Source organism: Pygoscelis adeliae, unplaced genomic scaffold, assembly GCF_000699105.1.
Source record: "Pygoscelis adeliae isolate BGI_AS28 unplaced genomic scaffold, ASM69910v1 Scaffold113, whole genome shotgun sequence".
Lineage (NCBI taxonomy): Eukaryota > Metazoa > Chordata > Aves > Sphenisciformes > Spheniscidae > Pygoscelis > Pygoscelis adeliae.
The window spans coordinates 1,616,582-1,643,736 of NW_008825108.1; the positions used below are offsets into that span (position 1 = coordinate 1,616,582).

Genomic DNA, 27,155 nt, shown 5'->3' on the forward strand with positions numbered 1-27,155 from the left:
ATTCAGGGCTCACTATTCTGCACAACTACTCTGCAATTAATCAGCATGTATGGAAAGTCTCTGTTTTCTGGATCTCGTGAGGTTGAGTTACTGGAGTTTTTTGGGGGTCTGTACAATGTTTTACATTCATCAGTAAATAGGGATCGCGGAGCATGGCTGACATTTCTGCACAACAACAAATACATCAATATATGACACAGAGCTGTGAACCTGAAGAACATGTCTCAGAAAGTGATAAATGGATCTTCTGATATCTTCTCTCCTTTATTCCAGAGAATTACAGAATAGCAAAGCTCTAAGTTTCTAGCACAGGTTTTGTGGATTTCTTATTTACCACATTTTCCTCACCCAAAGTAGAAAAAAGGGAGAAAGAGGAGATGGGATGACAACCAAAGAAATACAAGCTGAGAGGAGAACACAGGGATGGCAGGAGCCAGATGTGTGGCTGAACATATTTCACAATAATTTGCCTACACACCTGAAAACTCCAGGAGATTAATGAAACTGGAAGGTTATTTGTATATGGTTAGCTTAGGGATTGTTCGTAGTCAGCATGAGATCAGACACTGGGATAATTTCAGATTGGATTTAACGTCATACGTTTGGCAGCCTGTTTAGGGAGCTTACGAATCAATGGAACACAACTCTCCTCAGCCCTGGTTTCATAAGGTTATGTTAGCAAATGCCTTACTTTAAACACACCAAATTGCTAAAGTAAAGAACATAGCATATATTTAAAGTCATGCTTAGCTGATTTGCATTGTAGAGCTCACTATTACTTGTACAAAGGATATCAGTGAAAATTTTAATGTCTAATGTTTAATTTGCTCACAGTATGCACACAGTGCCTTTCATGAGACATCAGAAAGAATACATCACTTCTCTTTGATCTGTTACTTTGGGATTCATAAACTTTGAAATGTATACCAATTTATCCTGCATTGGAGGTACAAATTCAGGTTTAAGAACGTAGTTTATTATCTTTCTGTCTGTATCAGCTTCAGGGTCATTTGACATTTGTCAGATGAGTTTTCATGTGGATCAAGATAATTTCGCTGCAAGAATCAGTCTTGTTGATTCTTTATCATTAACAATCTTCTTGTGCATCCGTCTTGATGAAAATGCAAAACACATACCCATTAGCCCTTGTTTTTAATCTGCTGGAACAATATATTGTTTTATCATTTGTTTAATGTGCTTCTTTGGAATGATTATGCAATTTTGTGTATATTTGTTAAGTATTACATGATTTGTTAGGAACATCTACAACCACTAACTCTCAAACCAGATTTTAAATAGTATAACAAGATCACAGTATTATGTTTTATGCCTATTACTCTGCATAATCAATTTTTAATGTATGAATAGGCCTTACATGCTGCATTTGAATAAACGGTTTAAATTAATGACAAAAGCCAATAAATAAAATCAACTTTAAGCTTCAATAGGTTCAGATTTATTAATCAATATTCCCATTAACATACGAACCAAAAAATGTATCATTTGTATTTTCACATTAGATCACCTCAACCCAACAATGCACGTGCAGCTCTAAGAGTATTCTGCAAATTCATAAGGTAGTTAACTAGCAACACAGTGAAAACTGATGTCTGTGAGCAGTGTCAGCAGTAACATGAATCAAGAGTAATCTGCCACTCAAAGGTCTGTATTGGCCCTCCATTGTCAAGAGGCAGAGCAAGGTCCAAGAATAATCTATTCCACATTTGTTACTGATAGACTACGAAGAAAATTATTGCCATTTTGCTACTGCTCTGCTAACGCTGAAGAAACAGCTTAGTGATAAAATATTTGTGAGAAAAATAGGAGCAGAGACTGTGCTGGGGGATATACAAAGGATAGCTGTATCTTGGTAAATGCTTACATAAGTAGTCATATCAAGCGATTTTTAAAATATTTTTTTTTTATTTTAGTGCAAACAAGTTCCCATCATATGTCTGTAATAGAAATAAATATAGAAATAATTTTACTTTGGATCCAAAGATGTGAAAAATATTTTGGGTTTGATGGGGCAAAATCAGATACTCATACTTCTTTGGGAACTTGATTGGAAAATATCAGCACTAGGAAATATTAAATAATCTTCATTAATATTAATAGGGACTGTCAATGTATAGGTGGAAATATTCCAAGAGGAGTTGTAGAGGGCTTGTTTTACTTGGTTCAGTCCATAAGAAATGATCCAGCTTGCTTGACATTGCACTTGGAGAGTGTCGTTTGGACACCTTTAATCTTGTAGAATCCATGGTTACAAAAAAGAAAAAAGAACCCATATGTATAATTCCTTTGCATTAGAAAATGGCTATCATGTTAGATTCTTTTCTGCAGTAATCTGAGAATAAAAACATTGTTTTAGAAGTTCCACTTATGAAGAATGTTCTTTATCCTTGAAAAATATATAAAAATTGTATCAATGAGGACCATATACTTGATTTTCACTGAAGAAATCTGTGGAAAAAAATTGCTCTCAGTAAGAATGTCATTGAAAAGTATTAAAATCTTGGCTAAAATTACATGGGTACATTTGGTTTAATACTTGAAATATAGACTTTAATTCACTCTACTGTGCTTTGATTTCAACAGACTGGGAGTTAGATTTAAATTGGGATTTCTTCAGTTTGTGCATGCAGATCAAGGCTTTGATATTCTTTAATTGTAGTTCTGGGGTAAGGTTCATTTCCTTTCTGGATTTTTACTCATATCCTATCTATCTGTTGTATTTTCATGTATTATACAATCAGTAGCACAGATAGCGGTTTTAATACAGATACACTGCATAGGAAAATCTAATAAAACTACACATGCAAAATAGAGGGGTTTTCATAACAGATGTGTCCAGTCAAAATAAATCTAAACAATCTCAAAGTCTCTAGGTGAAAATATGCAGACAAAGAATACAAAATTTCATTTGGGGAAGACTGTTTTTACTCAGTGGGAAATATATTAATGTAATCAGAAGAGGAAAATGGATTTACAGTGCAAATAGCTAAATAGTTCTTTTTAACCTGAGTAGGATTTTTCAAACTGAATTGTATTACCTTAAGCATGGGTAGTTGTCAATTAAATGCTTATGTACTAAGAGCAACTACATAAAGCCCTAGAGGCACATTATTTTATTAATATTCAGTGTCCTGGATACTAAAAATATGTTTGTATGTCTAAACATATATATCCATATATATAATTATATACACAGGGCGTATACATATATAAAAATAAAATATCTGTATATATATTATCTCATATATATCATATATATACACACACTGTATATATATTTCAATAACTCATCTCATATATTGTTGAAAATGATGAAAATCATAATGTTTCTGCCAAATCCATCCTCAGCTCTGACCAGCTGGAAATCAGTCCCTGTACTACCAACGAACTCTAGGGCTTTTGTATCCTGGTTTGGGTACATTACTCATGTCTTTGTGAGAGTAATAATGAAAGAATAATAATTTTGCTACTGTTTTGTTGGGCTTGGTTAGAAGAAAAAAAGCAAGAGAAATTAGCCAGCAGGTGTCAAATACACACTATAGTACAACCATGTAATTGATATTTGTTATTATTTTTCCATGGTGCTAGTCTCTGTAAAAGACAGTTCTTTCACTGTATCATATTTCATACAATTTTTGTGACAGATTGAAAGTAGCACATTTTTGTTTACTTAGATAAGGGTTTCTGAAGAAAATGCACTGAAATGTACCTGGTAATCTTCTGTGAAAAATCTTGACAGATACTCTTTTTCATAATAGCAACTGCACAATTGCTTTAAATGACTCCTCTTCTGCTTACAAAGTGTTGCCAGTACACCATAGAAATAAATGGTGCATGCTCTAGACTACGTGCAATAGCACGAGACAGTCATTTACACAGTAACACTTAATTTGGTTCAGAATTCGAAGCGAAGGAGACTAATAAACCCTATTGCCTTATTACCAGCCTAAAATGTTAGTGTATTATTACATTTAAAGTATAAAAATGGCTGCTGATCCAGGCACTTAGTGTTCAGAAGGAGTCAGGGCTCAGTGACGGTGTAAACGGATGGCAGGAGGTCCGGCGGGCGGTCCCTTGCTGCAGCCAGCTGAATGCCACAGCTGTGGGCTACCCCTGGACCACAGTACCTTTGTCACGAACAGAAGTGACCTTCGTAGGCATGCCAATAAAACACTGATAGCCGGGACCTGTCAATAGTTATCATCATGAGCACAAACCACCAACAGTAAGAGATCACACGTGTGGTTAGTATTTTCGTTTCCCAGTTAAAATTGTGACTCTGCCACAGATTCAGAGCATCTCCAGTCATCTTTGCATGTTGTCATTCATTATTTGCACTTCAGTGACATGAAAGCAGAGCCTGAAAGTGCTAGCCACCATACAAGCAGGGTCACAGAGAGCGATGCCTACGTCAAAATTATAAGAATAAAATAATCAAGACATACCAGAAGGTGCAGGAGCAAGATGCTTTAGCTTTCTTTGACAGAACTTGAAGCATAGAAGGTAAAGGCTTACTTAAACCATAAAGAACTGTAACCGAGGGCTGGAGCTCAGTGTACTACCTCCTCCTTTTGCCACAAGGTAAAGACCCCCTGACTTTTTAAGGCAACTGTCATTTCCAGCTTTCCTCTGACCAGCTTAAAAAGTGTTCTGTAAATCTGAATGTACGTTCTCTTGCAGAGCTCACTAGCAAATGCTGGATTTCTAGTAATGACAAGGCAATGCTTCTTGGCCATTAAGGAGTAAGAGTGTAGAGATTCTGTTTCAATTTCCACTTCTTTAAACTCCATATAGCACAAACGTACAAGATTTGCTTTCATTAGGCCTACTACTGTCTAATCTCCAAGGGTTATAAAGACTCCCTCATGAGGATGATTTCACCTTAATAAGTATTTCTCCATAGCACTGAAAGCTAAACAGCAATGTTAATAAAAGGTCAACAGTCTCAAAAAGGAAGGAAGAGAAGAATTTATGATGTAAAAATGTTGAAAATATGTGTTACTCATAACTCCTACAGTTTTTTTCTTTGAATAAAGTAGTATTTTTCTTGACAAGTCAGGGCACATTTTAAAGGGCTCAATTGTGTAAAGTTTCTGGAAAGCTCACCACTTAAAAAGCAATAAAATATACTGGAATCCAGGCAAATATAAAATAAACCTAGCTGAGGCTGTCAGTCAGACATGAACACTTAGTTTACAAGTGAATTTTTGGAGTGCTACAAAAGCACTACTTGCAAATTTGTCTGATTCTTTTTGTTTTAAGTAGTTGAATGGGAGAGAAGACAAAGTGCTAAGTTAAAAAAAAAACCTTTTATGTTTTTTTCTTCCCCCAAAGTGAGCCCAAAGTGCATTGTTAGTGCTGAAGGTTTCACTCCCCACCTTCCAAAGTTATTTTTGCAATCTGAAAAGGCTTTTTTTCATTTCTTTTTTTCTCTCAAAGTGTGGCTAATGTTGATTACAATGCTGTACGATCCATAGTTATTTTAACTCCTACCTGTTGTGAAAATAAAGCTCTAAGTCCATATTTGCGCTTTTAAACATAACTGGTTGCAAAGCTCAGAGCCTGCATTGCTGAATGGAAAAACTGAAGCATTTCAGCACTAAAGCCATCTTCAGGGACATTCATTTTTATCTGTTGTTTTAAAAGACTCTGTATGGATTTATGAGAAGTTTGATTTATGAAGTCGGAATATGCATTTATGATAGCCTGAAGTGCATTTTGCATTCACTCTCTCAAATGCTATGTATACAGCCAGTCATCAATCCTATGCAGTTCATTTGATCATGATACTGAAACGTACTGAGATTTTAGCTACCACTCTGGGAAGAAAGGTCCCCCCCACCGCAAGCCAACACCTCACTTTTCCATGTGTTTTTATTAATTTCATTTTATACATGGATAGCTCCAAAATTCTGTATTTGCTTGTCTGTTGGGAAAAAAAAAATAAATCTGTTTCTTGCCTTAATTCCTTCTTTCTCTCATCTACCAAAGTCAGACACTTTGGTAGATGAGAAGGAATTTCCATTATTAGACAAGTTTGTGAATCTTAGACTTTCATCTGCTGTTGTCTAGTAAAGAATGGTGAGAAGATGGTTGAGCCACACACACCACCTCGCCCCCCTGGGTTTTCAGGAAGACTTCGGTGCTCTTATTACTGACCATCTCACTAGTTCATCACTGTTATTCAAAGACGAGGCAAGCTCCCTACTTTGGGTCTTCCTTTGATCAATGTAGAAAATGGAGCCAATCAGAATTTGTGACTCAATCCCATTGATTGCTGGAAATAATTAAAACATTGTTGATCTTTATGACAGGCTAAGAAAGTTGTCATTAGTGGATGACTAAATAAATTTTGTTCGGTCATGTTGAATAGTATATAAGTTTTTATTCAGAAAAGGAAGTCTTGTGAGAGTTTAAATGGCAGGTGTCAGGATGATGTCTGCCAAAAGCACCTAAGCCCATGCACTGCTTTACGTATTGAAATTCAAATAGGTCTTGCTGCAGTGCAATCAGGCTGCTAATCCTGAGATCCTTTGTAGCGCGCCACTACAGCTAGCACTCGGTTGGTACCTCTGCTTCTCACCGCAAGAGCTTGTGATCCAACCACTGTCCTGCGGGGCCTGTGGTGACATGCACTTCTGTGCTATTTACTGGAAGACCCTGTAGCTTGGCACGTGCAAGGCTTCCTCTGGGATCCTGCAAACAGTGCCAACGTGATGTAACTTAGAAGTGGTTTCTTTCATGCAAAATATGATCTGTTGTGCCAAAAGGTGCCATGTCATGATTTTGCCTTTCCTGCCTGGTTTCTTATCTCATTCCAGAGCACGTAATGCAACATAAACAAATACGCAGGGACATGTGCAATACTCACATGTATGAATGTCGGGATTTCCCCCAGTTCTTCAGGATGTATGTATCAGGCATGTTTGAAAATAGGACTGTTCAATTGGAATACGTTTAAAGGCTAGAAATGGCTAATCTTCTTGCCAGAACAGATTAAAAATCTTAATAATGTATCTACTTTCAGGCAATATTTAATTGCTCATTCAAAAAACTTGCCACTATGCCGTAAAAACAGATTTCCATTCAAATCTTTTCATATTAGTTTGACTATTTCTAAACCATCACATTGTAACACCTATACAGAGTTCTTGTTCATGATTTCCCAAGTGGTCTGTCATGCAAACTTATCAGTGATATATTCAGTGATGAGAATATGTGTGAAAACGTATGCAGGTAAATGTATACTATGCTATGCTGGAATTGCTATAATTTGGCAATCATGAGGCTGCAAGTGATTACAAAGCAATGGGACAAGAAGGAGTATAAACTGGAAAGTGGGGGATGGAAAGACTTTCAGCCACCACTGTGACAATTTGTTTTGCCTTGGGTTTGTAAATTGCCTTAACTTTCTAGACTGGAGGAATCTGCTAAGAAATTTCAAATCCCCAGTAGATTTTTCTCTGTACTTGTATAACATCCCCTGTCCCTGTAACAGAGAATGCATTTCTGCGCCTTGGATACCACAGCTCCTAGTTTTGCATCCTATATGCAACTGTGTTGAAGTGGAAACTTGTGAACAGCAACTCCTGGGCACTTACTCATGCTGCTTCTGATACTCTGCTGATAAACTCAGACTGAGAGGATGCAGGCATGAATGTCTCAAAGTCCTGCAGCTAAACCTGTCACACCTCAACTGACAGTCATTAAGATTGCAGTAAATGCTGAAACTATCCAGTGGGATTCTAATTAAATATTGAAAGTCTCTTTTGAACAGGATTATTAAAAGATTCCTTTTTACTCATGGAGAAATACAATTAAAATTAGTATTTTGACATATCTGAGGTTTTTATGTGAGTCCTGTTCTTACAATTTACAGCAGGTATCCAGGTGACCCCCACTGAATGAGATGCATCCTTCCTAAACCTGCCCTCAGGAGCACATAAAATCTCACTTAATTGTCTTAGTTTGGTTAAAATGCCCTTCCCCTCATGACAAAATCTCCTTTCATAATACCTGTTTTTTGCTCAGATTCAAAAAAGGATTAATTTCTTTTTCCTGAAAAGATTTTGCAAGTGTGCATCCCATGTTGTGTTTTTCCTCCACCAAAGAGTGAAAGGAGTATAGTGTATTGTTTTTACAAGGTATTGATAATACAAAATGCCGATTACCATTATAATTCCTTTCAAAAGTTACATATAAAATGTCAAGAAAATCTATGTGCATTTCTGGCCCTATAACTAAAATAAAATATTAATAATGACAAATTTATTGTACAATTGAAACAATTTTAGTCATGCTATTTAAATATCTCTGAACTCTAACCAGTGGCTTCTGAAAGGCTGTGTTGAGGCTAACACAAATAAGATGTATAACTGGAAAAAGCTATATTTATGTTTATGAATCAGGATTTAAATTTCCATTGAAGCAGAAGGAAATTACCTCAGTCTCCAAGCATCCTTTATTCCCTGTGCTACACTTAATATTTACCATATAAAATGATAGACATTGATTAAAGCTTAACGCAAGCTATCCCCATCAAAATTAAAGCAAAGTCAGAGGTGGACCAGGAGTCTAAATTATGTTCTCAGTAGACTGAAATCTGATATTTAACAGTTTTTAAATACAGACTGTTATGATAGTATAATGTAGAGGCCATCCAAGTAGGCAGTTTCACTGTTCCATGAAAGACTTACATAAATAAGAGCTGGATGGAAAACTGACACAGTCACAAGAAGTTTAGTTTAGCATACTATCCATGTAAAAAGAAACACCTTCCTGATAAGAGATTAAACAAAAAGCCTTCTAGATCTGTCAGCTGTAGCAAAATAAAACATGGTTATCAGTGAGTGTAATTGCCTAGGACAGATTTGTTTCAATGTTGGAAGATCAAAGAAACAAGTTCAGTGGTTTAAGGTAGGGCAAGTTTATGTAAAATAGCTTTTCAAGAGCTTAAAATAATTGTCTTCCTTTAATGACTCACATTTTTTAAGTGATCCAGGTTCTTACTGTTTTTAGGGGACTGTCTAACATTACATAGGTGTGTTTAGAGTCTCTGTTAACAACAAAACATGATATTTAACTTGTCCTAAAACTATTTAAATTGATGATAAATTAAATAAATTTGAAGTAGAAAATTTGAAATAATTAAGTAAGAAAAAATTCCTACTGTTTTAAATATTAGAAAGAATCCTACAAAAAGAAACTTCTGTAAATGTTTGGTCTTATATATTTATTAATTAAATATCTTTATATCTCTACATACTGTAATCATTTATTCAATGGAAAGCAAAATTAAATCAAGATGATTACAGTAATTACATTTAAATCCTTTACTGGCGGATGGTTTTAAATACAATTTAAGTAGCAAAAACATTAAAGAAGAAGTCAATAGAGAAATTGATTATGCAACTATTTTAAAAATTAGAATAGGATTTTATTTAGCCTACACAGAGGCCATATACTTTTGAAAACATATAACTAAATGTATTCTTTTTCTCTCTGCTGTACTGTGTACAGTACTCTGTACTGTATACACACTGTGAGAATGGACGTATGCATTCATAAGGTAACTGGAACAGTTTTCCCCACCATGTCTGAGAAGTGGGCAGGACCGGGTTAGTGAATAATACCATATTACAGGCATGCTTTTTACTTCATGAGTTATTTCTGGAATTTCTTCAGTCCTTTGATGGTATTTATTTTGCTTAAATTTAGCCATCATAATGGGAGCCTCTAGTTTAAGATAATGGTCTGTTTTCCCTTCAGTCAAGAGAAAAGGTATGCATGTCGTTCATCCCACCTGTTTCAGACATAGAAGACCTGCTGGTGATGTTTCTCTCTCCAACGTTTATAGAAGGAATCAGAGAACCACTTTAATCTAAGCATTCAACGTTTTGGCTTTTCAGTTATCCTGCTCTGTGCCAACCAGATAAGTTCAAGAGTTTCAGCTCAGTTACTGTAATTCTGCCTTAAGTCACGGGGTGATACAGGATGCCAAAGGCATCTAGAGCAAAACTTAGCACTTTTCCTCTAGACTACGCTCTGTGCTGGGGTCAGACATGGAGAACTCACTTTTTACAGAACAGCAGCGCTGGGAACAAGGCCTCAGGAGCCAAGATTTCAAGCAAAGGAAATGGTTACGTTTAGGAAAAGTACCCAGAATACTATCCTTGTAATTTACAGTATATGATATACATTGATAGTAACAACAGCTTCTCCCTGAGGATGTCAGAACACTTACAGGGAAAGCCTAGTGGCGAGGGCATTATTTTGTCCGGTTCCTAAATAATCAATATTCTCTGATTCACCTGTCGTGGTTTAACCCCAGTTGGCAACTGAGCACCACGCAGCTGCTCGCTCAGTCACAAAAACTGACTACAAAAGTGAGAAGAATGTTGAAGACCAACATACCTGTGAGAAAAGAACAAGCTAAAGGACCTTTTTTTTAGGTTATAAGATATTTTTATGGGCTTAAGCCATAGAAGTTGGAAAGGTCCAACTAGAAAAGTAATACTCTACATTTTAATCTTCTTAAATTCACAACCATTGTTTCATTTTTCTCAATCAAAAAGCAACGTTTCAGTTCAGCTGAGCTTGGCAAGGTTAGCAGGGAGCCAAATTTAGACTTGCAACAGGAAGCTATCTTTAGACTTAACTATGGAGAGACTAACATCTCTGCAATTTTACACTCACTTCAGTTTAGAATCACGTTGAAATGTGTTGCTGTGGTCCAGGTCAAATCTTGACAAGTATGCTAAATAGGAAAGTAATGTCTGTGATAGCAGTTTCAAAAAGTAATCTAATCATTTGAGGTCCACAATCAGAAGTTGATAAGAAAAAAACTACATGATATATTTGATCATATTTTAGCAGGTATTGTTTGGACTTGAATGTTTAGGTTGATTGTCCAGTTTTGGGTACAGCAATGGTAAATACAACAATGGTATTTATGCGCATTTATTTTCTATTAATCTGTCTTTTAATTTTTTTTATTTTGTTTTGGTTTTAGCAGGTATGACTCCATCCTCAAGAATGTTACCCTTTACTTTTTCAAAAGAGAACTTAGCATGAAAACCATTAAGAATTAAATCAAGAATTTTTACCTTAGAGGGTGAAATAGTATGTAGGTACTTGGAAAGCTGTCTGTAGACATGTTTTGTGGTAGATACGTTAAGTTGGATATCCTAAACATAAAAGCATCAATGTAAGAAATAGGTATTTCTCAAAAGTAATAGTACTGATTTTTATCTATATTGAACAATCCATTTCTTACCTAGAACTGCGCTATTATCACTGTCTGCTGTTGTGATGATAATTAGAATTTTAAGAAGATTCAGAGGCTACCTAGGAAAAAATTTAGTCTGTGTCTTCACCTATTTCATCATCATCATCATCATCCATTCAGGCGTGTTTTGGCTACCTGTGTAGAAAGTTACAGAAATTGTTCAGTGATTAAATTAGCACATTTGCAAATAATTTGCACATTATTGAAAGTTCAAGTTAAATAAGAAATAAGTAAGTAATAAACATGAGTGTGATAACAGTTAAAAACCTTTTGCTTCAACAAACCAAAAAGTAAAAATTCATGTTTATTTGTAAGACACAGGAGAGTTTCCGTGCTTCCTTAGGAGCATTAATTCTGCCTTATTCATTAAATTAAGAAGAGAGAACAAGTATGAAAACAAGTTAGCTCTGTTGTTCTTCACAACTTAGATCTGTTATCTGACAACTACCCTAGAGCTGAAACTTTTAAGACGTGCCAGACTTCAAACTCCATGTTGTTGCTGTTTATAGCTACTCTGCATTCATTACAGTAATAAAACTTCTGAAACAATAAGCTTTAACAGTGATGGATTTTTTGCAAAGAAATTGTTCCCAAACATTCAAAAATCAAGTGAATCCCCCAAAATAATGATACACGATATTGTATTCTTTCATTTGCCTTTCACTTTGAAGGGATAATTTAATTTTATTTTATTATTATGTATTTGTTTCCTTAGAAAGTGATGGTCCTAGGATATCTAAAGACCAGCAGATGCTAAGAAAAAATAAACTATTGTGGAATATGTGATGAAATGATAAAATTTTGCAGTAGTGTTTATCCAATATTCTTATTGAGCTAAAGGACGATTAAGGATTTGTCTTAGACACAAATGATAATTCAAAATGAAGGCATAGTGAAGTCTGCATTTTAATGGATCAATGAAAGATTATAATATGAAAATCCAGATCTATTGTTGGTTCCAGTTAACGTATCCTGTGATTTTATGTTTGTTTCACATGATGTATAATTACTCTCCATAAATCATAATTCTATAATATATACTTTGAAGTATCTCCCTTAATCTACCTGAAAGTCACTTTTAGCACTAATCGATGGCTAATTTTGCTTGGTGGGAACTATAATTTCTTTATTTTTCATTTGAGAACCATTTGAACCGTAAAGAAAAAGAAATGAGTGAAGCTATTAAGAGAAAAAAATTATTAAATTGCCGATTACTGTTGTACAAAGTATGATGCTAATGAGATTATCAAGACCTTTTTCTGTTATTTAAGGCTGACCTAATTCTCTTATTTAAGCAAAATGTTTTAAAGCTCAGTCTATTTGTACAACCCCAAAAGACACAGATTGCCTCAGGTGATTTTAATTCCCACTGTTTTATATTTTCCTATAATTTCTTTGAGTGAAATGTTCCCCTCAAATCTCGGTCTTGGCACTGAAATCAGTGGGAGTCACACAAGTTCTACAAGGGCTGTAACTTGCAATTTAGTGAGCAGTGAATCAGCCTGACTCATATCACAACAGTTTTCAACATTTATATTAAGGAAGAGTTGTTTAAAGTGGTGTGTCCCTGAGATCTCAAATGCTGGTCAGAGCTGATTCAAATAGTCTTTACACTCAGAACTTAAATGTAAGTTAAAAAACACATTTGAAAAAACTTTTTTCCAAACTAAATTATTCAGGTCAAAGTAAATATGTTTTAATGTAAATTAAAATTAAATTAAAAATTAAATTAAATTAAATTAAATTAAATTAAATGTCCCACAAAATCTTGGCTGCTGTACACACTTACCAGGTAGTACTGCCGTAAATCTTCCCTCCTACCCCACACTTTTGTATTCTAGGACAGGACAGTGTTTTAGGATGATTCTGAGTCAGGATTTATGCAGACACAATACAGTGATAGAAGCCTTTAAATTTACACCAGCTTTCCAAAAACGGCATCTATGCATCCTACCAGTGTTCTACTGTGTTGAATACACAATGCTATCCATTCAGTAAATCATTTATTATATGTGCTTATGAAAGCAGAACGGTACAGAGAGCTCTAACTGTGCAATTTATCAAAATAAGTAAGTTTTATATTAGCCACATTTTCCAACTTATCATGGTATACCATGTAAAAATTTTTTAGGACTTGAATCTTTTAATCCCGTGTATTGTTTGAGAGTAAGCTACAAAGTTGGAGAGAAAGCAGCTTATTTTCCAGTAGCTGCATGGGATTTTTAATATCACTACCAATAAATAAAACAATATTTTTAATACAATAAAACTTACTTGTATATGCACTAAAATAGTCAATGAATACCACAGCAGAGGACTTGTTTTTCTTAACAACACGTACATGTTTTTCTTAACAAAAACCACTTAAAACGTATGTTGCAGTTACTAACAGATGGGAAGTTGACAGAAAGCTAGCACTTCATTTTACATCACTTGGTTTTGATTCATAGCCTTTTGGCACTGTTTTCCTATAATGCCAGTTTGGCATCCATGGTGTTGTATATCAAAGAACGAGTCTTGGTCTTGCCGTGTTACAAAACCAATGCCTAACAGCTCTTTCACCTTTCAAGCTAAGAAAAAAAAAGTACCCTAGCACAAAGTAAGGAATAGAAGATAAAACAAGATGATGTTGACTATCCTGTCATTTATAGGTTCCTTTGTATCATTAATGGCCTTTAGTCATTATTGTTTGTTTTTTAAACCTCTCTGCGTGTATAGACATAATTTTGCAAATGCTACAAATGGCCAATATATGATCGAAATGTTAAAAGATTTAACAAATTGTCTGCCCAGTAGTTTTGGGGTTTCTTATGTATATTGACCACTTATTTTCTTTCTTTTGCAGATTGTAGCTTTGCGTGAACAAAATGCACACATCCAAAGGAAAATGGCAGCTGGTGAAGGGTCTGCTGAATCAGAGCATGTTGAAGGAATGCAGCCAGGGCAAAAGGTTCATGAAAAGGTATAAAATGTTATTTTTCATTGGATCACACAATCAATATGAGAAATAATCAGGTGTAAAATTTTTGTAATGTGAATATTTTATGGGAGTTCTCTTTAGAATATTGTCTGCCTAGTAAAACTAATATAAAAAAATGAGCTTGTTTAAATGGAAAGGAAATGCAAATGGACAGGTCCTTGCTCTTTGATAGGGTATTGAGTTAGACCCACAGCTTATAACAAACTTTTCTTGGATTTTTTTTGTGTAATGCTACAATAAAGGATGCTATATCCTGCTGAGTGATCCTCTGTATGTCACATACAGAAGAGCAAGGTGTAGTGGCACATACATGCGAAAGGGTATATATGCAAAAACTGCTGCCAAAATAGTCCATAAGGGGAGGACAGAGACCTAAAAACTAGAAAAAGTAATTTTCCTCTGCGCTACCTATAGATACTCTTCAAATTCATGTCCATGTTCATACAAAGAAAAATGAAAAGCATTTTACTTATTTAGCACTCTTTCAATATGAAACAGGTATATAGAATTTAGGCTAAGTATTTGTCGCTTAAGGCTGAAAGAGGAAAAAAGGTAGAGAATATCTGATTTAGAAACAAGGTTTAGAAAGTAAGCCTTTGTTTTCCAGATTGATAAAAAACAAGTTGCATATCTTCCTCTCTTGCTTTACAGTTATTAAATTAAAGTGCAAGCATAACATAACATTTGGCAGACAGCTGAAATGAGTAGAGCTGCTGCTTGGATCTCTGCGTTTTTGTCTAATGGCATGTGATGAACAGTGGCATAAATCATACTTATAAAAAATAACACTCATCATTACTTATTTATTTTATAGGCAATCCAATTTACAAGGATGTACTTACACTGCAAGCATTAATTTTACATGTTTTGTGGTTTATTTTATGTGTGTATTTTTCTTTAAGTAATCTATGTGATTGAGAAACATACAGTAAATAAATAGTGTTCAGCTACTTTCCTCTTCCTTGCAAAATCATACTCTTCGACACATCTGTGAAATCTTGTTAAAATAGTGAACAACCCACTCACTTGTGCTTTTAAATACAACCACACTGCTTAGCTAAAAATCTCAAATTTTCCACTTTCTTTGCAAGCTATGCCTTCTGCTTTGAGCCATTGGGCTCATTACTCATAAGCAGAACTAAGTGGAAATAAGAATATCTGTCCTTTAATAAATCTGCGTATTTAAACATTAATGAAAGAGGAATGAAAGCCAAAGTAACACATTGTTATAATTTTATATGAAATGTTTCTAGAATATTATGTCCAGAAAACTTCTATGCTTCATAATCAAGACAATTTAAGTTGGTCTTGTTAAGCTGAATTAAAGGCTTGTGCTTACTAATTTTTGCTCCTTATAGTAATGAAAGCATACTAGCTAGGAAGTTAACAGAAGGCTATACTGACACCAGATCAACCAGTGCACTCTAATTCACATCCTCTGCACTAGCTGCTCTCTACCTTTCTACTATTGTCTTAGTGCCCACCGTCAGTTCCTCCTTAGTTTGTGAAGTCCCCATTTCATAAAATACTTCAGCTTAAGCCCAGACTCTAAGCATGCATTTAGAAAATATTCCTTCAACTTCAGCAGTAGGGATGGAGAACAATAAGCTGAGGTAATGGTTTGCACCCTCTTACAATACAGGAGATCAAGGTTCAGTTTCAGTCAGTCAGAGTAGATCCTACATTTTAAGTTTCTACTTTGTGACTGATAGTCACAACAATTATATAGGTAAAACTTAAGCAGTACCTTCAGGAAGTCACCATATTAATCACGTCTATCTTCTTGGACTTCCCAGGACATACACACGTGGTAAAGTCTACACAGACATCGAAGCAGAGCTTCCTTAGGTTCCCAGAACAGGTAGTCCCAAATCAGCGTAGTCAATTAGAGGATACCTCAGGTAAAACTTACCTACAGTAAGAGTTAGGCAGCACGGCTAACATGGAAAACATGAAGACTGGACTGTTTTCTGAGATTTAAGTGTCAAGTTTAACATCCATTCTGAAGCTGGAATAACTTCTTGTGTATTTAGGAAAAAGATGTCAACATAGATTTCAGCTCATTTGTGGTATCAGTACTGAATGATTACTATACTCTTGGGGGAAAAAAAAATAACCTGACTGCATTGTACAGCAACACAGAAATATTTTGCATTACTGCAATGCTTAGAATAGGTGCTGAAAGAAGTTATTAAATACTTCTAAGCTACTTCCTCTCAAGAGGATTGAAAGAACAGTCCAAGAACTTTTCTGTGCCATTCATTTTCTTTTTCGAAAAATCTTGGAAAAATCAGACATTGCCAGAGAACATAAAAGTTAGTGTCATGCCATAATTGAAACAATATGACCAAAGTTGCATTAATCTGTTTATCTACACTGATAGCAAAATTATGAAAAAGCTAATAGTGAAAATTAAGAGTTAAAAGAAAGCACTCCAGCACCTGAAAATCAAAGAATGCTAAAATGAGAGTTTATACATTTTACAGAAAGTAGTTTATGTATATATATTTTTATGAGACAAAAAAATTTGGTTCAGAAGGAAACTGTTCTACTATACCATAAATTGATTTCTATAAACCATGGCTCAGTACATAGTAATTTTTTTGTTTAATAAGCAGTAAGGGAAATCAAGCTAGTTAATCTTTAAGAAAGAGAAATCTTATTAATGGTGACAGGGTGTAATCATAAATGGAGACTCATTATCAAGTATAAATGAAACATCTCAAAAGAAAATAATGGTAAAATAGAAGTAATGAGAAGTATTAACTACAATATTTATTACTCCACAAAAAAAAAAAAAAACAAACAACCCAAAAATTCTAAAAAGAGTGAATGGCTTTTAATTATGATTTCACAAAATTCCAAACTTTGTAAGACATCTGCTGTAGGAAAGTATTAGGGATTTCAACATGGAATTATCCTGATTTAAAACAAAACAAAACAGAACAAAAAAACAACAAGGAGCTTTTTGGGTCTAGCTTTTTGTGCCTGGAACAGACTGCAGATTGCACTGTGAGTCACTTTCATTGGCAGGTGGATGCCAGGTCACTGACCAGGTAAGGTCACACATGTTTTGTAGTTGGGACCTCGACTAGGTACATTAAAATTTCTGCTCTATGACAATAAAGCTTCTAAGCTATATCACTTAGGCTAGAGAAATTTACAAGCTAGCAAATACAGAAACTTGCAAAGAGGCCAACTTACACAAACAGAAAAGCTTTAAAGGAATTTTAAAAATTATTTTAAAAAATCCTGATAAAAGTCATCTGCTATGGGAATTAAGATGCAATTATTTCTACTATCAGATATTCTCCTACCTAGATCTGTGACCACTGGCAACCACTTGCTGCCATTCCAATCCTTCACTTGATCTGTAAGGACAATAGCCTGATTTCCCCACAAGTGAAGGCCAGGAAAGGCAGAATTCCCAGTGAATAAAGTGCCCATTGGGAAATCTATTAGGAAGCAGGTAGGGAAGCTGCAAAGGTGGGACTGAACAGCGTTAGAGATCAAGATGATCTCAGTGGAGGATGCATGCAGGGATGTTAAAAGAAAGAAGCTGGGCAGGTGTGAAGTTCTGCAGTGGCACAAACAGTGAAGAAGGAGCTTGCCATTCGGCAGGGGGGTAGCTTATGTGCACCTCTTCTCAGTACTGATGGTTTCCCATCTGAAACAGCCAGCAGTGAGTCACAATAGATGAGCCCCTCCTGACAGTATGAGCAGGATCTGTTGACTACACCTGATGTACCTCTGGGGAAACTTGAGTGCAAGGTGTTAGTAAAGGATTACCAAAGTTCATCTGCTGCCTCAAATTATTGCAGGAGGTTATTTATCCTAAGCAAACCCAAAATGATGATAAAACTTTGGGACAAGAAAGGTTGGTGTTCTCATCAGTCCTTGAGTCCTTGATAAGCTTCATAGCTCGGAAAGAAAGATACATTGTGGAGATGAAAGTGTGGCTGTGCAGGTGGTATTGCCAAGTGATCTTTGGATCTCAGCTCAGGAGCTGATGGGCAAAAATAGACTATATCATGTAAAAGCATGAGTGTCTTTGACCAATGGATTTCTACTTTAATGAGAAAAATTTAAAAAAGGAAGCCAAGAGATGCATTTGACCACAACCCCTAGGTTGGAAGTATATGCTTTTTCATAAAATTTCATACATGTAGGTGGCTAATGGGGCAATGTAGAAAAAGGTTGTTATCATCTGCTAGAATACTAAGTAGGAAAAACTCACAATTCATTCAGATAAGGTTCTACTATAAATCACAAAGGGGGAAGATGAAATGGATTAAGTGTCTTATGAACAACAAGCAGAATTATTCAGAAGATAGGACCTACACTGAAGATAACTTAGTTTGATGTGATTGCCAGTGACAGATGTAGTGTCCTAACTCCAGTAGGAATAAAATTCATCTCTTGGTATGGAAAGAGCTCTCTGATAAAACCTCATAGTTATTTTTAAAAAATTCATACAAGGTATGGGAAGGCTGGAATGAACAAACATAGCATCTACATAATATGGGAAACAGGCTTGTAATAATTCTGCAGAAATGGATCTGGGGGTTAATGGGGATGCTAAAAATATCATGGATCAACAGTATAAAGGCAAATGCCGTGATGGGATAGCTAAACAGAACTAGAACCTGCAGGATGTGAAATATTCCTGGACCTTCCTCGGCACTGGTAAGGCTTCAGCTGAAGTCTTGGACCCAGCTTTGGGTTTCGCACTTGAAGAGAGATGTGGACCGTCTTGAGAAGAATTCAGAAGATAGTAATAAAAACAAACAGAAATCTAGAGAAAATAACCTGTGAGAAGAATTTTCAAAATGTAGGCTGAAAGCCTAGAGAACAAAAGACTAATGGACACAGAATTATTATCTTCAAATATATAAAATGTAGCTTCAGATATAAAGGGAAACGGTCAAGGAGTCTCAAGAACTGGAAACCTTTAAGGATTTTTAGTAGAAATAACCTACGTTTGAGACAGGATACAGTGCCGAGAGGGTGGTGGGCTAGGTGGCTAGCTCTATGATTCTCTATTACAGGGCAGCCAGAGCACCGTTTTAAATTCTATATTCACAAGCACTGTCCTCTGATTGAAGCACGAGGGCTTCCAACAGTAATATATTAATTCACAATAAAAGTGGTAATATATTCAGTAATTGCTTCTGAACTCTGACTGACTACAAAAGCAGTTTTATGAGATGATAAAGCAAAGCATATGTCCTTCTCATTGACAACTACATGGCCAATTCTCATGTATGAAGGCTAAGGGGAATTGTAAAATAGAGAAAGCGGACAAAAAAATATTCCAATGATAAAACTAATGAAACAAAGACAAGTACTAAATATGAGAAACAATTAATGAGTATGTAGAGTAATCCCAGAATATGCAAAACCCCAGACATGGCCGTTTTGCCATATATCAGTGTAATTTTTTTATGTGAAATAATGAAATCATATTAATTATTTAAATCTGTAAGACAAGTTTCAAAGGAAAAGGAAAATAAAGAGATTATTGCATGTCAATGATCCAGTTAATCTAGCACTTCTTCTCAGTTCCAAACTGTGAGATGTTTTAGAGAAAATCCATCAAAACAAATATTTGGGATTATTCCTATGCAAGGTTTTTTTTTCAGAGTTCTATTTTGTTATGTGTAGAACTATATTGGAAACATTTTTTCCAGTCCTATCTGAAATCACTTTGAATAGTCTTATTATTCATATTATGAACAAAATATACATATCGAGAGAGAGAGAGAGAGATTCTACATTACCAGTATAAAAAAACTATGTATTTTTATGGAACTTCACTTCATCACCCGCTAGTTTGTTTTTCAGACAAACGACTATACAAAGGGTAATATTTTGGTTTGGGAAAAAAAAATAATTGTACATACTAGAGACCAACATCGGATTATTTGCCATCTAACTCATAACCCATTGTGCTGTTTCCTGTGTAATTTTAAGTCGGTATGATTTATTCTGGTTTTATCAAAAAGCAATATAAAAGTCCCTGTAAGTGTATGAAGTAATGAGTTACCTGAGGAATCCAATGTCTCTACTTTTATTTGCCATTTTGGACTAGCAGTAATTTTCATCTATATCCAATCAATGGTCATGGTCAGACTGGAGGAAGAAAATATTTTTCCACAACGTTTGAAGGATAATTTGTCAAGACACCCCAAATACAAGATTTTCCTTACTAAAATAGTACATTTAAAGACAACTCAGGATGCCTGAACCTGTGACTGAATCTCATGCACTGTCTACCATGTGTAACTGGAGCAAGAAATAGGAATGCGTCTAAGATGCTGATAGTAGACACAATGTGCTCTCATTTCTTGCTATAAACTCTGTCCCTTTAAAGCGGTGCCTGCTGGACCCCCCAAAATAAGATACTAAGTATTTTGTTTTCAAATAAAGTCATTATTTCATGCTGATATTTATTTCAGGTTCCATAACAGCCATGGAAATTGAATTATTCAATAAAATGGAATGTTTTCAGAAATGCTAATATGCAAATTGTGAAGGATTGAAGTTGCTTTGGAAAACGTTTAATCTTCTGATGTTTGTATACCTTAAAATGTCCACCATTAAAGGATCTCCTTCACTTATAATGATCTCTTTCCTTGATGGTTCAAAATTCATTGCCTATTTCTGGCCTATATTGGAGGATATTCTACAGTAAGTCCCATGCCACATCTTTTAATTCAAACGTATAACAAGTCATTGCTATAATTCTTCTGAAGTTAATGGAGTTTTATCAGAGGTGAATTGGCCTGGGGAATGACTATTTTTATCCTCAAAGATGCCTTGTATGCATAGGAGGGTTCCTGCTTGACAAAGCACTTCAGCATGGATTTCTGTTACACTGAAGACATGAAAGCTAAGCATTTAAGTGCAGTGTAAATCAGGGTGTTTCTCCTTGGAAACGCACTTTTTCTATTTTTAAACTTTTTGCTGACATTTGTAACTGCAACTTGTAAACACTAGTAAAATACAAAACCTATTTGTCCCTACTTGGTGCCTTTATTTTTTTTAATATTTCATATGTCACTGTGATACCTATAACCTGCTAATAAAGGGACTCTTCCTTACTCCAAGATACATAACTGTACCGTTAAAACTCATTAACTAGTTTCATGTTTTTACCAACTTTTTATAACAAGTATACCACACTGGTCCTACCTGTAGTAAGGTCGGTTTTACCAGCACAGTTGTTCCTTTCCCCACAGAATAATAAACTAGAATGTTTTAGGCATGTGGAAACAGATACGTATGCCAGGACAGGTGAAACAGTCCAATAGTTCTGGTGCAAGAAAGACCTTTTTCTCCTAGATAAATAATGGTACATTTTATGAGGAACTCAGAGCTCTATATAATTACTTTTTACATGTATTAAACAGCTGGAGGTATTTTGGCTTATAATATACCTCAGGCAGTTGACATTCAGCTTATTTAAGAATCACATTTTTTCTTCTTACTCATAACACTAACATATTCCAATAATTAAATCGAATGCTGGTGGTCTATAAATACTAAAATCTGTTAAAACATTGACAGCAATTATAGACATTGCATCCTGGAGGATTAAAAGGTGTTTTGCCAAAGCAATTACAGTGGGCTAAAATGTTCAGAGTGCAGATCAAATAAAATTAAAATGAAATAGTATAATAAAAGTAACAGGTCTCTTTCAGAGCAGAGATTCATTTTTTTGACTATTTTTTGATTTTCTGATCACTTTGTATGGTCAGTAGAAAACTGCAGAAGAAAACTTTCCGTTTCAGTTTTTACTTATTAATTTATATCACATGTGCTCCTTTGTTTTGAATGAATAGATAAAAAATCTTTTAACTGGCAGCATAGTGGAATGGCAGAGAATGGAGTGAAGGTGGGACACATGTAGCCCTCATCAGAAGCATCAGTTTAAAAGAGGACTTAGTAAGGATTGAACATCAACCATCAAAGGGGTGTTTGTAACTTAGAGAAAGTTTGCTGTAAGGACTTTTTGTTTTGCTGTTTACTGAGTGCAGTCAGAATGCATGATGTATAAAAAATAGTGGGAGACGTGATCGTTGCCCCAAAGCATTCACATTCTGAATTAGAGAAATAATACACTTCAGACACAAAATACATTTGATAACCAGATGCGTTTCCAAGCAGTGCAGATATCTTTCTGGCTTTCTAATCATTCCTTTCTGGATTAATATTGATAAAGCTAATTAAAGAAGGCTGTGCTGAGGGGAACTTAATGAAGATTGAAAGCTTGACACACCTGGGGAGGTGAGGAGTTTTCAGAGTGAAAGGAAATATGGATAAAAGCTGCAACTGGGATTAGAAGTCTTTGTGAATTGAAGGAGTAAGTCTGGGAGAGTATGCAATATTCTCTCGGAAAGAGTCTAGGCAAATATTTTGTAAGTACTGTTCTGCTTAATAGTTGAGTATGTCTGCATGACTATGAATACTTATTGTTCAACACTATAGCATAGGTGTTTTATTATATTGAAAAGCTGCATCACTTATGCATTATTTACATGATAAATCACTAGACTTCTCAGTCAGATCTTTAATTTTTCAGGAAATCAGCTCTTTGTCTGTCTCATATAAATTAATTTGTCTTTCGGTCATAAAAACTTCTTTTCCTTTCCACCTAATAGAAACCCCTATATACTTCTACATATCAAGCCTGTTAAAATGCTGCTTTAAAAGTCTCATTACCTTTGAAGGGGAATTTTACACTCCAAGCACTGTGCTAGCTGACAGCATTGGCTGACTGACCTTTGCTGGATGATTTACTGCAAGGAGTTGCCAGGACAGTTATTTCTAATGGTAGGCTGGTGAGACTACTAAGAAAAAGGAGTTAGTCAAGGCAAACAGGGGCAGGGTTTGCATGTATAACTTGGTTTGGATGGCTAACTTGCCCTTAGAAAAAAGAAGCTGATTTCTCTCTCCTGTGTAAGATCTCTCAGAAGCTCTTCTAATTGTGTAAAAGATAAATAGGCAGGCATTCTGAAGGGACCAGCAACAAGAAGAAAAATGCCCACCCACCAAGTAAACCTTTTTTTTTTCCCCCTCCTACCCCATTTTGCAAAATGAGTGAAGTGTGACAGATGATTACAGGCATCAGAAATAAGAATAAGAGCTGGAAGCTGATCAGGAAGCAGAGTCATTCCAGATCTTTAAAGTAGTAATAAAAGCTGGAGTCTTTTGATGGCTTGGTAGAAAGAGCAAGAAAGTGAGGATGTTTGGAGAGAAAAGTGCTGGAGAAGGTAGCTATTTTTACATGAGTATTGGGGTGGGGAAGAAATATTTCAGTTGAGAGAACATTGGCTTTGATAGTTGATTAGAGGTTGGAGAAAATTCAGAGTAACTGAAAAGGAGACCTCTAATGATTATGAGATTACTACCTGACACAGACCAAAAGATGTGGAACGACCTAGAGAAGTAGCATAGCCTTCAAACGTAAAGAGGCAACCAACCGCTTAGAAATGACTGTGACAGCTTAGGTGTAATGCTGTTATTTTTGGCATAGCTTTTTCACATTCTGTTTTGTGTGCTGATTATATGGATGATGATCATATTGCTTTTGCTTGTTTAGTTGTCACTTGTGATTGGGCTATCGCACAGCTATGTATCTGTGTTAATATCATTTACTTTCTTTTAAACCTTTTGCATGAGGCATTTGAACGGAATGGGGTGGAAGAACTCTACACTATAGTAAAAAGCATCTTCTGGTAACTTGTTATTTATTCTTACATCTCAAACAGCATCAGTAAACATTACTCTTTGCAGCATTAAATTTTACTCTTACTTTCATAAAGTCAAGTGACGTGTAATTTAGCTTCCTTTCATGATTATTTTCTTTCCTTTTTTGTATTTCTATACTACAGAATTCAGACAAGTTTGTTTGACCTGAGAAATATACAGTATTTCTGTCTCTCCCCTGATGATCTGGCCTTCATGACCAGCTTTGCAGAGTCGGAAGGAACATCTCCACCACTACAGAGCTAAAAATAATTTTTTTTTTTCCCTGGGATTTGGGACAAAATTTTCCAATTTGTCTGCCTAACTATTTTAAAAGCTTAAAAAAAACCCCACAACAAAAAAACCAAACTGTTTTAAAAGCTTTTAAACTTTATGTGGCATTTCTTTCCTACTCTTCCTCGTGTTGATTTTTCTATATATGTATTATTCATAGGAATTATCTTCGTTCAGAGAGAGTCTAAACATAACTTCGGTTTTAAAATCGGTACTCCTACTGATCATGTTGTATTTCCAAAATATTTCTAAAGTGATTTATACCATCAAAATTCTGTATATTGCATATGAAGTACAGGAAAGCTTTCATATCTCAGCTGCCATATCAGCAGTTGACTGACCAAAAGTCAGAGCAAGTGACCAAATACATCCATATTTTATAGAGCAACAGCTGGCACCTTCCTTAGTAGAAGTTGAAGGGAGACTTCTCACAAAATGAAGTGAGTCAGTGATGGCTTTTTAGGTTCAGATGCCATCCTAGAATAACAAGGAGTGAAAGAGGGATATCTTGAAGTCCAGTCACCATGAGTGTTAGGGTCACAGGCTTATGGCACATATGAGGATATGTCATATCTGGAGGCAGGTAACAGTATATTCCAGTCTCCAAGAGCACCTGCAGCAATGACATTCTGTAATTTAGTAATGATTCTGTCTTATTTTTGTAGCCTTTTCTAAATATTGTGATTTTTCTGAAAACAATTCCTTGCTGAACGTTAGCTTGTATCCATTGCTTAATTTTTTATGTATGCTTTAGATCATTGCTTTCCTGTCCAACTTCATACTGGCAAAAAAAGAAAGAATAAAATGCCCTGATTTGGCATGCTATAAGGTTCAGAGAGAACTTACATAAACGTGTGTTCTTTGCTTACATATATTTACAATATTTATATGGGCAAATGAACCTTCACATAGTTAGGAAATAGAACTTACTATACACAGACCTTTGAAAAGCCATTTTAATGTTAGATTTGTATGTTACACGTTGAGAAAAATATGTATAATCAAAAGGGTATTTTTAACAAAAGTTTTCATGTTTTTAAAGATAACTCAATTCTGACATAACTCTAGTGTAAGACAGCGTCAGAGGTCTTCTGGGTTATGCTATTTGCCAAAGGTAGCCAGCCTAACTAAAAGAGACAGTTGCCTTGAATATTAGGAGGAGACCCTGAGAGAAATTTCTTCAGCATGAACTCTCAAAAACCACGATGACATTATGCTGACTTGAGAACATGGTGAGGACTTCAATTTTGACACTAGGGATTTATGGTGCAATGAACTTGCCAGTACTCCTTTAAAAAAGAATTTAGAGAGTGTCTTAATAAAGAGTAGACATAAGGCACACAATTTTCTGGGTTTAAAAAAAAAAAACAACCATACAAAAAAGCCCCGGTGCTTACACCATAAAAATACTAGTTCTAGGAATTCTAAAAGACCAGACTTCTGAATTTTAAGGTTACTTTCAATTATTCAAAGGTACCTTGTGATTAGACAGACCTTAATTTAGTCCTCAGGCATGGAAATACTTATGCACGTGAGCATCATGTGAATCCCCTGTGCTCATACTACCACAAACTGAGAGGCACTCATGAGGAGTTCTATCAGGTAAATGAATCCTATCTCCACTGCTGATTGTTCAGAGCTAACCCTGTGAGATATTCTTTTTTTCCTTCTCACCACTGTCTGAAGTTAAATTCTAGCACAAAATACGTAATTAATTACTGGTTGATAGTATTTAGACTAAACGTATTTGTGTCAGATATTTTACAACTGTAGAGAAAATATCACTTGGATGTGCTTTTTACTGTTCTTGGGGTTTGCCTTTATAAAATTAGGTTCCTGTGTATATTTTGCCACGTATGTAGTTGACTGTAAGGTTCTTTCTACAAAATAAAATGGAGAAGTACTTTGCAATCAATAGCCTGGGACAATTTTACAATTTCTTTGCTAACTGCTGTAGTCTGGTATCCTTACTCTTTTTTTTTTTTTTTTTTTTTTTTTTTAAAACTAGCGAATACCTCCACTCAGTTTGCCTTCAGTATTATTGCTAAGGCTTAATTGAAAGGGCAATATGAAATGGGTTAACAGGCTACAATATTCTGGGTTAGTCTTGTTTTACACCTTCTCCTCGTGTCCTTCTACCATTGTTCTTGTTTTTTACTAGTAAATCAGTCTGCAGCTGGTTTTCCTTTTATTATTTCATGGCAGAGCGAATAGGGGAGAGAAGCAACGATCTAGGGGAGATTTATTGTTATGTGTAATGCTCCAATTTGCTGTCCTTCTCCCTGCTGACACTCCTATACAAGCAGCAGATTGCCTTACTGCTATGCTTTTTGGATCTTGAAAGAAGGAAAATCTGATACCAGGGATGTTGGTTTCCTTTTCACACTGTTCAGTGGTAGGGAACATGAACATTTGTTTCCCTTCTCCATTTGCACAGACCATAAGCAATTCAAAGATTCACACACAGACCCCCCCCCCCACACCCCCCCCCCCCCCCCCCCCCCCGACATTTCTTGTTTAATCCGTATTACCCTTTATGGCACTTGGTCCTACAGGATATTTTTTTAACTTTGATTTCCTCTGCAGTATGCCACCTCTGTTGTAGTTAATACCGTCACTGTCATCAGATTTACTTGATGATTATTTCCTGTCCTTTCTGTTTCTCCTCCTAGCTCGTTTCCCTATATTTGGGCGAGTGTAAAAGCTTTCTTTATGAAGAAAGAGTATCTCTGAAACCCTTCGTATGGGCTGTGATTTCTCAGTTATTTATGTGGTATGTGGTCATATACCACAAAAAAAAAACCCCTCCAAAAACCCACAGCAGGA

The 27,155-nt window shown here is 35.5% G+C and overlaps 1 protein-coding gene across 1 annotated transcript in view; it reads left to right on the plus strand.

Moving 5' to 3' along the window:
* The window catches only part of PPFIA2 (protein tyrosine phosphatase, receptor type, f polypeptide (PTPRF), interacting protein (liprin), alpha 2), a 356,094-nt gene that overhangs the window by 252,214 nt on the left and 76,725 nt on the right, over positions 1-27,155 (plus strand). Inside the window, exon 7 of the mRNA XM_009327518.1 lies at positions 14,151-14,267. Coding sequence (XP_009325793.1) covers positions 14,151-14,267 — 117 coding nt within the window. The remainder of the gene's footprint in view (positions 1-14,150; positions 14,268-27,155) is intronic.